Source organism: Zalophus californianus, chromosome 10 (assembly GCF_009762305.2).
Source record: "Zalophus californianus isolate mZalCal1 chromosome 10, mZalCal1.pri.v2, whole genome shotgun sequence".
NCBI classification, from domain to species: domain Eukaryota; kingdom Metazoa; phylum Chordata; class Mammalia; order Carnivora; family Otariidae; genus Zalophus; species Zalophus californianus.
Genome location: NC_045604.1, coordinates 11,074,976 through 11,088,283, shown reverse-complemented (window position 1 = coordinate 11,088,283; position 13,308 = coordinate 11,074,976). Strand labels below are relative to the sequence as shown.

Sequence of the window (13,308 nt, the reverse complement as noted above, 5' to 3'; positions counted from 1 at the left end):
AAGGCATCTGAAGGTTCTCTACATTGAAAATGCACCCAGCAGAAGCATAACAGTGCTGGACCCAGGCTCGAACAGCTGAATGACCTTGGACAAGGACCTGGATCTCTCTGAGTCTCAGTCACTCCCATATAAGCTAGAGTGTTATCATGAGATATAAAGCTTTGAGCACTGAGTCTGGTACATAATAAACATTTCATAAATGTTAGAGATAATTATTACAGTTTTCAAAGTTTCTTTATTCAATCTGTTACTCCTTAAAAGCCTCTGCCATCACCAAAGTTTGAAGTTAGCCTCTGCCATCACCAAAGTTTGAAGTTGCCAAAAGCTGAGACAGCTCTCCTCTGAGAACACAGAGTGGGCCAATTTTCTTAGCGGTGGCATTTTCAATTGAGGGTATACAAGAAAACAGAAGGGAGGGGGGGGTAATATAACTTAGGGCACCTCAGAGATGAAACACAGTTAAAGTAATCATAAGGAATGAGACCTATAGCTCACTCATCAACAAGCATGCAGCCAGCTTGGAAGGAACCTCGGCCGCAACATCCTAAGAACTGGAGTTCCATTCTTGTTTACCAACTCACTAGTTAATAACATGGGAGAAAAATGCTGAGTCTGTTCCTCAAATTCTGCATCTGTAAAACCAGGGATCTACAACATGTCTCACAAAGCTGCTCTGAGAACAAAATAAGACACAGATATGACTGCCCGATGCCCAACTTCCCAAACTATCTGGGAAATAATTTTTTTTAATTTCAGGGATGATAGGTTGGCCAGACCCAGAGCAGTTATATGTGATTAAAGAGTGTTCTGCTGTCAGATTAAATTATCACTTCATGAGAACCATAAAACCCTTCTTATAAAGTCTCATCATAATAATATGCTATTTTAATAAGACTAGAAATACAAGACCCAAGAAAATGCCCCCTATCCCTCCAAGGAAGCCCCCCCCCCACTTAGAAGTCTGTGTCTAGACTTATTATTTTAAGAAGGAAGCAGACACTCCAGTAGCTAATGACAATAACGCACTGTCTTGAACATTGGAACCCAGGACTCAAGTCCAGGACCTGGAAGGTCCTGTCACTGTGCCCTCCAGGGGATCCCCCCCCCTCACCCTGTTCTGTTCCTTCTAGTCTACTGCCCCTCCCCCCAACTCCCCCCTTTTGGTTTTCTTTTCACTTGCCAGTAGCAACAGCTGGTAATGTTTAGCCCAGTGGTTGTGGACCTTGGGGCCATGATTCAAACTATGTGGGATGATTCCTTCCATAGAATAACTGTAAAGGAAACTGGAGAGCAACGCTCTGCCAGAAAGCGCTGACTGCCTCGTCACCTGCAGACACCAGCTAAGATCGGCTAAGCTCACTCATAACCCAAGAGGTTTATATGCCTCAAAGGGGGCACCAGCCGGGCGCGACCTCTGGATTAGGTAGTTATATCTATTTACCTGGTTGAGAAACTGGACAACAGATGCCCAATAGGGGTCTCATCTGGGTGGTGAGACAAAGAAAAATGAAACCCTTTGGTGGAGCCCCAAGGAAGTTTGGCCCTGTTTCGTTTTCCATGAAATTCGAGTCTTAGAAGGTGAAAATAAGATGACGAGGCCTTCACTGAAAGTAAAACCTTAAAGGCAACACAGATAGTTTGATGAATCCACAAACCCTTTGCTTCCTGTTGGTGATCTTCCACTTTGCCAGAGGCAGGGCTAGGGGTAACAGCCTTTATCTTCCATGAAAGTACGGCTGCACGGCTCATTTCCTGATCCAAGAGCAGAGGCTCAAGGTTTCTATTCCTTTCAGCTACACATAAAATAGGGGTCTTGCTGGGGTAGAGGAGTGGAATGTATATACGTATGTATATGTATATGTGTGTATATATATATATATATTCCCACACCTTTAATAATAGATGAAACAGGCATAAACTAAAAAAAAAAAAAAAAAAAAGGATGCTACTCTATCTTCCTCTTGGCTTATGGATGAAAACATCTCAAAGACTTCATAATTAGAAAATACACATCAATGTCAAATAAAATGTGTATTTCTAATGGACGGTAAAATTCAGGCTGTGATTCATACTCATCACTTTCTCTTCCCTCCAATTTTTCTGAATTAGTAAGGTTATACAATATGAGTAGAGTAGAGTACATAGTATATGCAAATGTAGCCAATGGAACTTTGCCCAAGAGGGACCCACATGGTTCAGGGGAAATAACACAGGCTTTGAGAGGACAGACTTGTGTTTTTATCCCAGCCCTGTCTCCTGGAGTGGTTTTTAATTGTACTTGCAAACTTTTTTTATTTTTTTCCTTTTTCCTGAGCAGGCTAAAACCTTGTCTTTGAAATATCATGTACAATGCTTCTTTGCTTAGCATGCCCTCTTTTCATAAATAGCATGCAGGAAAAAATAAACACCAGCCGTGTTCCTATCAGCAACATGTCCAAAATTAGTGAGGTCCAAATTACAAAGTTCCACTCTAATGCACAGAGAGGGCCTGCCAGCCTCGAGCTTCTAAGGCAGAGAGAGAATGAATATTCCCTTTTCCATTAAAAACCAACAATTAAAAAAAAAATCATTTCTCTTTGGATCAAGTCTTTGGAAAGAAATTCTGTTGGCCCATGAAGATGGGCTTATTAGAAAAAGCCAGACTTCATCTTGCAAGGGAAAAAGAAAGGAAGGCCAAATGCCTCACCAACATGTACTTCCCGGGAGAACAACACCCCTGAAGATGAACGGCTCCCTGAACAGGGTTGGACAAGAGGATGTAAAATTCAGGTACATGATCTCCAAGGTAGAAAGATCTGGAATGCCGGCCTGGTCTGTATCTGCTCTCATTCTAGCATTTAGATTGTAAGGGTCCTGGGGGCAGAGTCCCCAGCCTGAAAACTAGGGACCAGCATGCAGAAGGCATTCAGTAGTATTTGTTGAACAAATGAATGAACGAATCTCCTCTACCCACAGGCTGTACCTCCACGGAGACCAACATACCAAAAAGTCCCTAGAAACCTGAGATACTTTGGTACAAGGGTGCATTTTGATGCGTGTTTTCCAGCTCCTTCTTAAACTGTTAAGTTCCCCAGAAGATGAGTTTAAATTGATGTTAATATTTGTCCTAAGTTTCTGGGACCCAGGCAAATATCAGGACCATGAGCTGCTGGTTTCAAAAGAGCTTAGACTTAGGTCCCTATAGTTCTAGACTGAAATCTCAAAATTCAACAAAAAGGGTATCAATACTAAAAATGATTAATTAAATATGTTATTTCATATTTGTATGCTATACATTAGATAACTGTTATCATTAGATAACAACACACACACAATCAACCTGGCAAGACCTATTTTAGCACTAAGGACCGAGGCTCTAAAATTAATCATGCATGTGACCTTGGGCAAGTTAAATCTCTCTAGGCCCATTTCAGTAACTGTATAATGAGAAAACTGGATTAGATCAAGGGTTCTCAAACTTTGTTGCACGTCAGAATCACCAGGGAAGCTTTTAAAATTCTTGATGCACAGCCTGTACCCTCAGACCAATTTAATCAGAATTTCCAGAGGTGGGAACTGATCATCGTAGGTTTTAAATCGCCCCAGCGGATTCCAGTGACAACTCTGCAGGGACAACTTTGGGGATGAGGTTCCTTCCTATACTAAAAACTGGGATGCTTGAGTTCAAAGAACGTGAGAAGACCTCCCCTGGGATCAGAATTTCTATCCCTAATGCAGAGTGTATCCTTGTCTACCTACTTGAAGTCAATTGCCTAGGCATTGCACACTGATGCATTTTTATGCCCAAACTGCTCCCCCAGGCTGGGGCAGGGAGCCTGAGTGCTGCCAAAACTGAGTCTAAGGAAGCAGTGCTGGCTTGGCTTCTGGTCAAAGGCTCACACCTAGCTTCTGAGGGTGTGTGCCACAGGCTGTGCAGAGAGTTTCTCTGCTCCCGTGATTTTGTCAAACCTCCCTGCCCTTACCCTCCTTTTTCTAATCTAAAATTATTATCTACTGCTGCCAGGAAAGGAGTTTCTTGAACTTGTCCTTGACAAGCCAGATGGTTAACTTAACTGATTTGAATTGGCAAAGACAAGTGGTTGATATTAACATGCTCCCATAGTACTATGCTTAGAACAAGTTGCCATCTTCCCTGCTGACCAATGTCCAACCTAAGAGGATCTGAAAGCACACAGGGGTAGGGGAACAGGGCCCAATGGCTGCTTTATTGAGAGCTGTCTATGTACCAGGCACCTGATTTCCGTTGTCTCAGTCCATCCTGTGATGTTTGAATTATCCCTCTTTTATAGTGGAGAAACAAGTGGGGCTCTGGGAGGTGACCTGAGCTCCCCAAGGACACCTACAGTTGGTCAATAGAAAAGCCTAGATCTGAATTCAAGTGTAAGTGGGCTAAATTCCACTTTGCTGAGCACACAGTGAATGAGGAACAGATAAAACAAGGACAGGGATGGGGAGAGAGCTCACTTACTTCTTTCCACTTACATTTTAATTAGGAAGCAGGATAGTATATCCAAAAGCTCAGAGTACAGGCCACTGTGAACCAGTTCAGAGAAAAGGATTGGGTCTCACTTACACAAACGAGCAGCCCTTCCCACGGTTCCCTCCTTTTTCCTTCACACGCCATCTCATCACAACTCAAAGCTTCGAAAACTTTTGAAAATGAAGCACACTCCCCCCTCCTTCTACCTGCCCTTTTATAGTCAGACTACAATCCTTATTCCAAAAATAAATCAGGCTGATGAGAGGCCAGAAAAAGCGAAGCTTTATAGTTTTCTACTTTCATTATTGAGTTATGGGACACTAGTTGGACAGACTTACCATCACATTTTTACAAATTCCCCTACAAATAAATAATTCTAGGATATGCCCAAATAACTCTGGCCTCTTGACCCAACATGTTTTTATAATTACTTGGCACTCCAACCGTATGCTACTTAAATTAGGGAACAGTCACCAAGTTATTTTTAGGCCATGGCAACACAGACACACACACACACACACACACACACACTGCCATACCTAGCTTGTTACTTATACTCCTTTGGAAGGGGAGCTTAGATTGCCCTTTTACTGGTGCCATCATTTCTGCTCAACCAGTGGTAATAATAATATGAAGCTACATTTAGCGAGTGCTCACCGCATATGAAAACTGGTCTAGGCACTTTGTGCCCATGACATCATTTGATTTCTAGACTAACACTGTGACATAGCTGCCGTTACATCCTCTTTTATAAATGAGGAATTAAGGAAGTAAGGGATGAAGCCATTTGCCCAGGGGCACATGGCTAATACGAGGGGACCAAGACTAGAATCAGACAGACTGGATCCAAAATCCTGCATGAATTTCCCCACCACTTGCTACAAGGCGAATGTTCAGCATGTTTGGATGTTAAGCAGAGGCTCAGAATAACGACACTAACTTTGTGATTATAGGAGGTATGTCTTTATTTCACATATCTTTAAAAAAGTTCCTCCTAACATCCTGCAAGACCAGAGGAAAACTGTGGTTCTCCCATGACAAACAAAGCAGAAATAGACTATTTTCGCGGGGTCTCTGATTATTGAGCATAGCCTTTCCCTTTGTCATCAAACTCAATACTGCCTGTAAGTGTTACTTCAGAATCCTTTGTGATTATGGAAGAATGTGCACTCTGTGTGGTTCATTCCTCAGGAATTATGATGGAAGGTTTTATAGTCTAAAAACCGAACTCCCTGTGTTATCATATCTTCCCTACGAATCAGCCTCCTGAAGTGATTGTCTCTCCTCTCCTGCTCCCCACTGAACACCACCGGTGCAGCAGCAGGTCCGTGGGGGGGGGGGGGCTGAATGGGTCAGCAGTCTTTCCTCCCTGACTGCATAGAGCAAGTACAGGCCCGAGCCCTGACACAGCCACGTGGAAGGGGGGGCTACAGCCTCCAAGGAGGTGCCCGGAGCCCTCCCACTCCGAGGGAGAGCTGCTTCTCCACAGACCTGAGAGCCAGCTAGTCACAGTGGAAATCGAAGTTTGAGAAACTCTCAAGAGGGGGCACATGATACTGAAGTATTTAGGAGTGAAAATGTGCCCATGCTATACTATAAAATGTCCGCAGCCTTATTAATTCTAAAACAGTAACTTGAAACCTGAAACATATTTGAATACATTAAAATGTTGTTTATACTATAAAATAGTTCAACAACCAAAAAAGGAAGAGAAAGCCAATAGGGCAAATATAAACAACTGTTTAATCTGGGTGGTAGATATATGGTGCTCTTTATATTCTTTTCTGCTTTTCTATATATTTGAAAATTCTTATAATAAAAGTTTTAAAGGCATAGAGGTCTTTAAGGAGGAGGCAGGTGACAATAGACTATCTTTTCCAACAGAGGTAAACGATAAATTATTTTCCTGAATTCAGCTTTCCTGAAAAGAAAGGGTACCTTATAAACATCAAAACAAAGATGATAGCTCTCATTATGGGAGGCCCAGAACTGTCGAGCCTTCTTATTCAGTTTGGTTAGAAATCATACTGAAAACCAACTTGGGGTAAAACAGACTGTAATTCTCTCAAAGACTTTGCAAATCCCTAAATATTTATGCATTTGGATCATTTTCACCAGAAGGAGTAGAAGCACTGGTCTGATGCCATTTATTCTTCGGAAGAAGAGAATAAAACATGGATTTAGACATAGGTCACAACAGGGAGGGGACTGTAAATTAGAACAGTAACTTAATCCCAGGGGCTTCTGCGCCTCTGATCAGTTTCTTCCCAACCTGACACAGCATTACTAAAATGGTAACTGAGCAGCCGCTCTACTTGACAGGCAGTACCAAAAATGGAGAACGTGGCATTGAAACAGGGGGGACATAAAACTTGGAGAGGGGAGGGTAGCAACCGGTGTTTACAAACATAAACCAGAGAATCAGTTGGGCCAGCCATAAATTACCCGAGATTGTACTGAAATCTCTGAAAATAAATTAATGAGGCCCTCAAAGTTTCTAACTTAGATTCTAACTATCTTCACCACCACAGCTTCCCTGCAAAAAAAAAAAAAAAAAAAAAATCATTCATTCCAAAATGGTACCACTACAACTCTGCTAAAATAAAATCTTGCATCACCCAGGGAGGGGATTAGTATAATAAACCTCAGCAGAGAAGCCAGACCAGAATGGTCTGCTTGATCCACTCAAGAACTTGGGAGAAGTCACTGGCCATGCCTTCTGAGAGATGCCCACCCCATTCTTCACCTCCATGGTGCTGTGGTATTAACCTTTGGTATACCCAGATGAAGGGTAGCTAGGGACATCCTAATTATGATCACTCTCCTTTTTTTCCCATCTTGGTCCCCATTTTAAGCCATTCCCCCAAAAGAGACCAAAATAATAATGACGACAATAATAAATAAACTAAATTACCAACTCTTTCGCTCCTAAACTGTCTATTTTCAATCAAATTCCCAGATATTTGAAGAAAAAGCCCCCAAAGCTACAAAGAATCCAACCTCTACCACCAGCGTGTCTTCCAGGTCAACCGCCGCTGTGTCTCACCAACCCGAAAATGACGAGCCCTCACCGCGGCTGCCCGGGGTGCCCAGTGGTGAGGTCAGCAGCATGTCCGGCCCCGCCCCACTGAGGCAATCTTACTTCACTGACACTGAGGAACAAGCCCAGGCTGCCCGGACTCTCAGCTGCATCCACAGGGGAGGAACCCCACTTTCATCGGTAGCACCCGGGAGATTCATTTCCCAGTGATTTGACAGGCCACCACCAAACACAAAAATGTCCGCTGAAAACGAGAGGGTAAGATCTCCAATTCCGCCTAATCACCCTCATGTTCAAGTCCAGGGTCATCTTAATTTGTATTGTTTGATGACTGTCCTCAAATCATACAGACACAAAAGGTCTGCTTTTTCCTAACATCAACTCTACACGAGCAAAGAGATGACCCGCCAGACCATGGGCTACCTCCCTCTTTGCTCCCCAAGACAAACCATTACAAATGAGAAATTCGTGGATTGTATTTTCTCATCTGAAAAAGACAAAACAAGCCAAGATCATGGTGGGAGAACACTAGCTGGGTAAGCCTACTGGGAATCACTCAAAGTCAACCAAAAGAATAGAAAACAATAAAATATAGAGCTACACAGAGGAAATCTGAATGTATCTGTAACCCTAAAAAAAATCATCAATCACAACAAAAATACCTGGGCCCTGCTGAAACTCTCTGGATATGACCTCCACCATGTTCTCCTTCCCACCAGAGCCTACCAACCCTAAGAAAAGTTGTGCCTTTGTGGCAGTTGAGCCTAAGGAGAGCAGGAGGGAATGGGACCAGGGGGAGGGGGAGGGAGGAATTTATCAAAGTAATTCAGAACCATATTTCCAAGAATGCTACTTAACAAAAGGCAGAATGCATCCCTGGGAAGACAAGAAGGAGAATGACAGAGCTGTCACACAAAGACAAAACAACTAACTTGCTCATCCCAATGGCCTGTTGCAATTTAAATATGTAAGGTGTTCGAAGGAACACAGCAATACCTCTGGTCAACACACTTCAGGAGACTTGGTGGTGATCTGGCCCACAAACTGTGTACCTTAGCTCAAAACACAAGAGAAGAAAAGAGAGAAGATGACCATCTCTTACTGCCATCAAAGGACAGAAGACACCAAAGAGAAAGAGTGGTGTGTAGTGCCCCAAAGGACAATATCTGAGGGCAAAGGGGAGCCAGTCAGATAGATACGAGATGAAGGCTCCCCTGCTGTGTTAGGCAACACTGTGTGGAAGGAGCTCAGAAAACAGTGGGTGATTAATTCTTCCTGCCGGGGCTCAGCAACACTGACATGAGAGTTATTCTGTATTCAGTGTAAGGGGGCCAAGTGACCTACCCACCCTATGACCTACCACCCTATCTTGGGAGGAGCCATGATGCCAGGGGGTTGTCAGAAGAGGCCGGAAAGAACAACGTGTTGAGGAGTATTTCATAAAAATGTCTCTGTCCCCTTGGAGCTTTGGCAGAAGAATGGATGTTGTTTGGTACACTCTTACGCTTTTGAGGGGGGCCTTATAGTAAGGATCTCTGCCCTTCTTGAAGGTCACTTTATAAACCATATAAAAGCCAAGCTGGTCAGAGGTGAGAAAGAAGATTTCCCATAAAAAGCACTGGAACCTGAAGGCTTACTTGAGGTTCACCATAGTTGCTGCTTCCTCCACTCCATCCACTTCGGTTAAATCTGAGAGACAACAACTTTCCAACTGGTTATTGACTGGAATAGAGCCACCAGACCAGCTAGGACTTGAGATACCATCTGGTGGTAGACAGCCTGTCTAAAATATGAGAAAATAGTCTCAGAGAGGTGAAATGCTCACACAGTGTGAATGAGAAAGTTGCATGGAGACTAGAACCCGGGTCTTCTGGCTTCTGGTTCAGTGTGACTGGTTTTTCTCACTACAGCAAAATAGTTAGGGGCAAAGAAGGGAAGACAAGAAGAAGAAGGTCTATTCTGGTCTCGTGCAGCCAGGGTAAGGAAAATGCTGGTACTTCTAGGACAAAACCCAAAGTGAACCCAGGCTAACCAGGACTGTGCTTGGGAGGGGTACAGGGGCATTACCTTTCAACACCAGAGGTTCTTTGCCTTCTCTCTTCAGGGACTCGAGGACTATGTGAAGTGGCTGGGAGGGCATCACTCGGCTCGGCTCATTGGTATTCTCATCATAAACTATAATTTCTTTGGAAAAGATCCTCTTGAAAGAGTCCTTGCCTTCCCTACAGGAAATCAAGTCTAAGACAGTGATCTTGCCCTGCTGCAGTCTCCGCCGGCTGATCTTATCGGCACAGTTAATGTGGACAGCTCCTTGGATGTGACTCTTGTTGTACTCCATGAAGGGCCTGCAGTCGATGATGACAGGGCCCTGGCTCGGCAGGTGACTCTTGCTGCATTTGGTCATCTTCTTCGCCAAGTCATTGGGGTAGATTATTTTGATGCTGGCTAGCTGCTTGGGGGTCCCTGACACAGGGCTGCCCACCCCACCTGATGGACTTAAAGGGCCTGCATTCTCATTGTTGTTGACCATCTGGTTGTCAGGGCAGGCAGTAGAGGTTCCGATGGCAGTGGTGGCGGTGCCGGCAGCAATGGCTTGGGTTTGGGCCTGATTGTCCTTGTCGTAGGTTGCCACAGTGCAGCAACTAGTGCTGCTGCATCCACAATTCAGGGAGCGGGCAGAGCCGCTGGATGAGGGCATATACGTCAGATTCGCAGCCTTGAGGGATACGACGGTGGTGGCAATGACAGGAGGGTGGCTGTTACTGCCTGGGGCGGCAGAGCCAAGGTAGCTAGAGTCTAAACAAAGGTTGAGATCCTGAGGTCGGACGGGCCTAGACAGTGCCACTACTACCCTGTCGTCTAAAGGAGATGGAGGCATGAGGAGGCTGAAAACTGGCAATTGAAGAAGAACTCAAGACAGTCTGTAAAGAAGGGGAGGGGGGAAAGAAAGAATAAAGTCACGTGACACAAAAGGCAGTCTGATCCAAACCCTAGGAAAGGCCTTTGCATCCCTCTGAGTGAGGCTGTCCTAAGGGCCCTTTTTCATGCCACTCTCAATGCCTGAAACTCATTTTTATAGATTCGAAGAGGATGTCGACCTGACGGCCCCCACCTATTTGGTGACTAAGTCTAAGGTTCCGAGTATGGTCTACACAAATGTTGATGAACAGGCTCTCATTGACCTACATCGAAGTTCAGCCTTGGAGAAAGTACAAGCACAAAGAATCAGAAAAGCTGAAGACAGAAAGGAAGGCTCTTTAGAGGCATCTATTCTAGGCCTCATCTCTTGGGCAGAAGCACAATGCAACCATCTGAGAAAGACCCACTTGTCCACCCTTGCATACTTTCCATTTAATTCCTTCACCCACTGCAAAGGCAACAGAATGACCATGAGCGCTGGCATGGCTCACCGAAATATACAGCAGCTAAATATACATCAGGGAGGATGGCAACTTTCTGCAAATCAGAATGGAAGTATCCCCCTAAGTGAATCTCTTTAACTAGGAGCTATTCTTGCTTTGCATTCCTTTGAAAAGCACAACATAGTCATATTAAAACCTCCCATGTTTCCTGTTAGTCTCTTATAAATTAATCTGCATTTCCCCTTTTGTTACAAACGAAATGTCCTGAAACAAAGCCTCAGGCCAAGGAGCCAGATCTGGTAACCCCCAACCCTGGCAGATCCATCACCCTTTGCTCCTTTGCTGCCCACCTCATCTCCCCCCTTCTCCCCTACCCCCCACACTCCTGCCTTTAAGGAAAGGACCACTTCAACTCTGCTCCCTCCTTCAGTTCCCTGTTGGCACAGACTGTGCATCCAAGAGCTTCTCTCAATGGGAGGCAGCCACTGTGTATAATATTTCAATCCCCCACAGATAGACCCCCACCCCTTGAAGAGGATGAATTCCATAGAAAGGACTTTCCAATTAGCCAGTGCCTGTTAAAGGGGGCAGTGAAGTGTTGCCCACTGGGTCCATCTCCTGTCTCCTGACGGGGTGCCTGCAAAGGAAAAGTTCCTTCCTTCCCGTAGGCACAGGGGCACTCTACAACCCAACCCTACTGGCTCCTCTTCTATTAGACATGCTCAGAGAAACCAAACCCCATGCAAGAGTCACTCACCTAAACGAACTTTAAGAGATGTCTGGAAAAATGTCATCTATCATTCGTCTACACAGGACCGTCACCATTCTCCCACACAGAGCCAAAGTGTCACAGGCAGAATCCACACACACGCATACACACAGAGACACGCACCCGACACGTCCACAGATCCCCACGGACTCAGGTTTCTCTTACCCACTTTTGGATGGGAGAGAAGGATTCAACCCCTTCCCTCCCTCCCGCCCCTTCCCTCCCTCGCTCCCTTGCGTAGTATTTTTTTGAAGAGCAAGTACTATTCCAGAAGCTGTAACTGTTTCCCAGCTGGACCAAGCGGTGAAAGTCTTTGCTATTGTGTTACCAGGTAGGGTACGTCCCAGGATCAACAGCCCATTTCCTTTGCGAGGGACGCATAAGCGTGTTCGCGGAGTCACAGGCTGGGACCCCCACCTCCACACGGAGTGCGCGGCTCACACACACACACACACACACACACACACACACACACACACACGCCCGGAGTGTATAAAGAGATCTGCATCCCTGCAGCAGAGGGTCGGACGTATATATTGCCCGTGAAAGCATCCAGACTGGCCCAGGAAACCTCCCAGAGAAACACTAAGCTATCCCCGCTCCCTTGCTAGTCGTCCTTCCACCTCTAGGCAGGGGCTGGAAAGAAAATTAAGTCGTTAGAGAATGCTACTTCCCCACTCCTGGGCGCTTATCCCCCTTCGCAACATAGCACACTAACAAGCCCCTGGCATTTAAAACTGCCGCAAAGCATCCCAACAAACCTCATTTTCTTCTTCTCCCCAAATCCAACTCTCTCTGCAGAGAGAGTAAACGCACAGGGAAGCGTGAGCCAACAGCCGGAACCCTTTAACCTCACCTGCTGTGGCTCCCCCGTGAGCATCGCATCACACACACACACACATACACACACACACACACACACACTCACACTCACACTCACACCGCCTTACACTCCCAGGCTCTCAGGAGTAGCCGCGGTGACTTCCACTTACTTCATAAATAAGTGTAGCCCTCCACCATCTGGCGCTCCGCTTCAGCTAAGGATTCGCCCATTCAGCCCCCATTCACTTGGCTTCATTGATCTCCAGCAGCAACATAGTTACTTTCTCTTTTGCTACACTGTAAATGTAAGGTTCTGAGGGGGCGGGCCGGCTGCCGACCGACGGCACGTTGGGCCAATAGGAATCCGGAGAAAGCTGACCGCTACCTCACAGAGGCCCGCGGCCAATGGACAGCCGGGGGGGAGGGGCCGGGGGCGTGGCATCGTCTCTTTAAGGAGGGTTTATCCGACGCCGCTCCGGGTCCTCAGCGTTATAACACGGGCGGTGATGTCATTGGCAACCAATCAAAAACTTAAAAGGGCCAGCCGGGGCCCGCGCGGAGCAGCTGCTCTCTATTTACATGTAAACCGAACCGGCTGGATGCAGTTAACCCTTTCCGGGGCTGAAGTGTCAATGGGCCGGACTCGCAGCTCGGGCTTAAAACTGGCTCTGTCCCTTTGCCCGGATCCCCTTGCGGCCCCTAGCCCGGGGGCAGATCGCTCTTTTTCCTCCTTACTCAGGACGGAAGATCAAAAGTGTCGGAGTAACTTTCTAAAGGCAAGAAACTATAATCGCCGTCCCCCCGTGGGGAAACCGGGTTCTCCTAGTCGCCCGAG

The 13,308-nt window shown here is 45.8% G+C and overlaps 1 protein-coding gene across 1 annotated transcript in view; it reads right to left on the bottom strand.

Annotated features, from left to right (window-relative positions):
- Positions 1–12,888, bottom strand: part of DUSP10 (dual specificity phosphatase 10) — a 39,376-nt gene extending 26,488 nt beyond the window's left edge. The window contains exons 1-2 of the mRNA XM_027613715.2: positions 12,644–12,888; positions 9,588–10,441 (exon numbers count right to left, since the gene is read on the bottom strand). Coding sequence (XP_027469516.1) covers positions 9,588–10,398 — 811 coding nt within the window. The 5' untranslated portion in view covers positions 10,399–10,441; positions 12,644–12,888. The remainder of the gene's footprint in view (positions 1–9,587; positions 10,442–12,643) is intronic.
- Between the last annotated feature and the right edge of the window lie 420 nt (positions 12,889–13,308).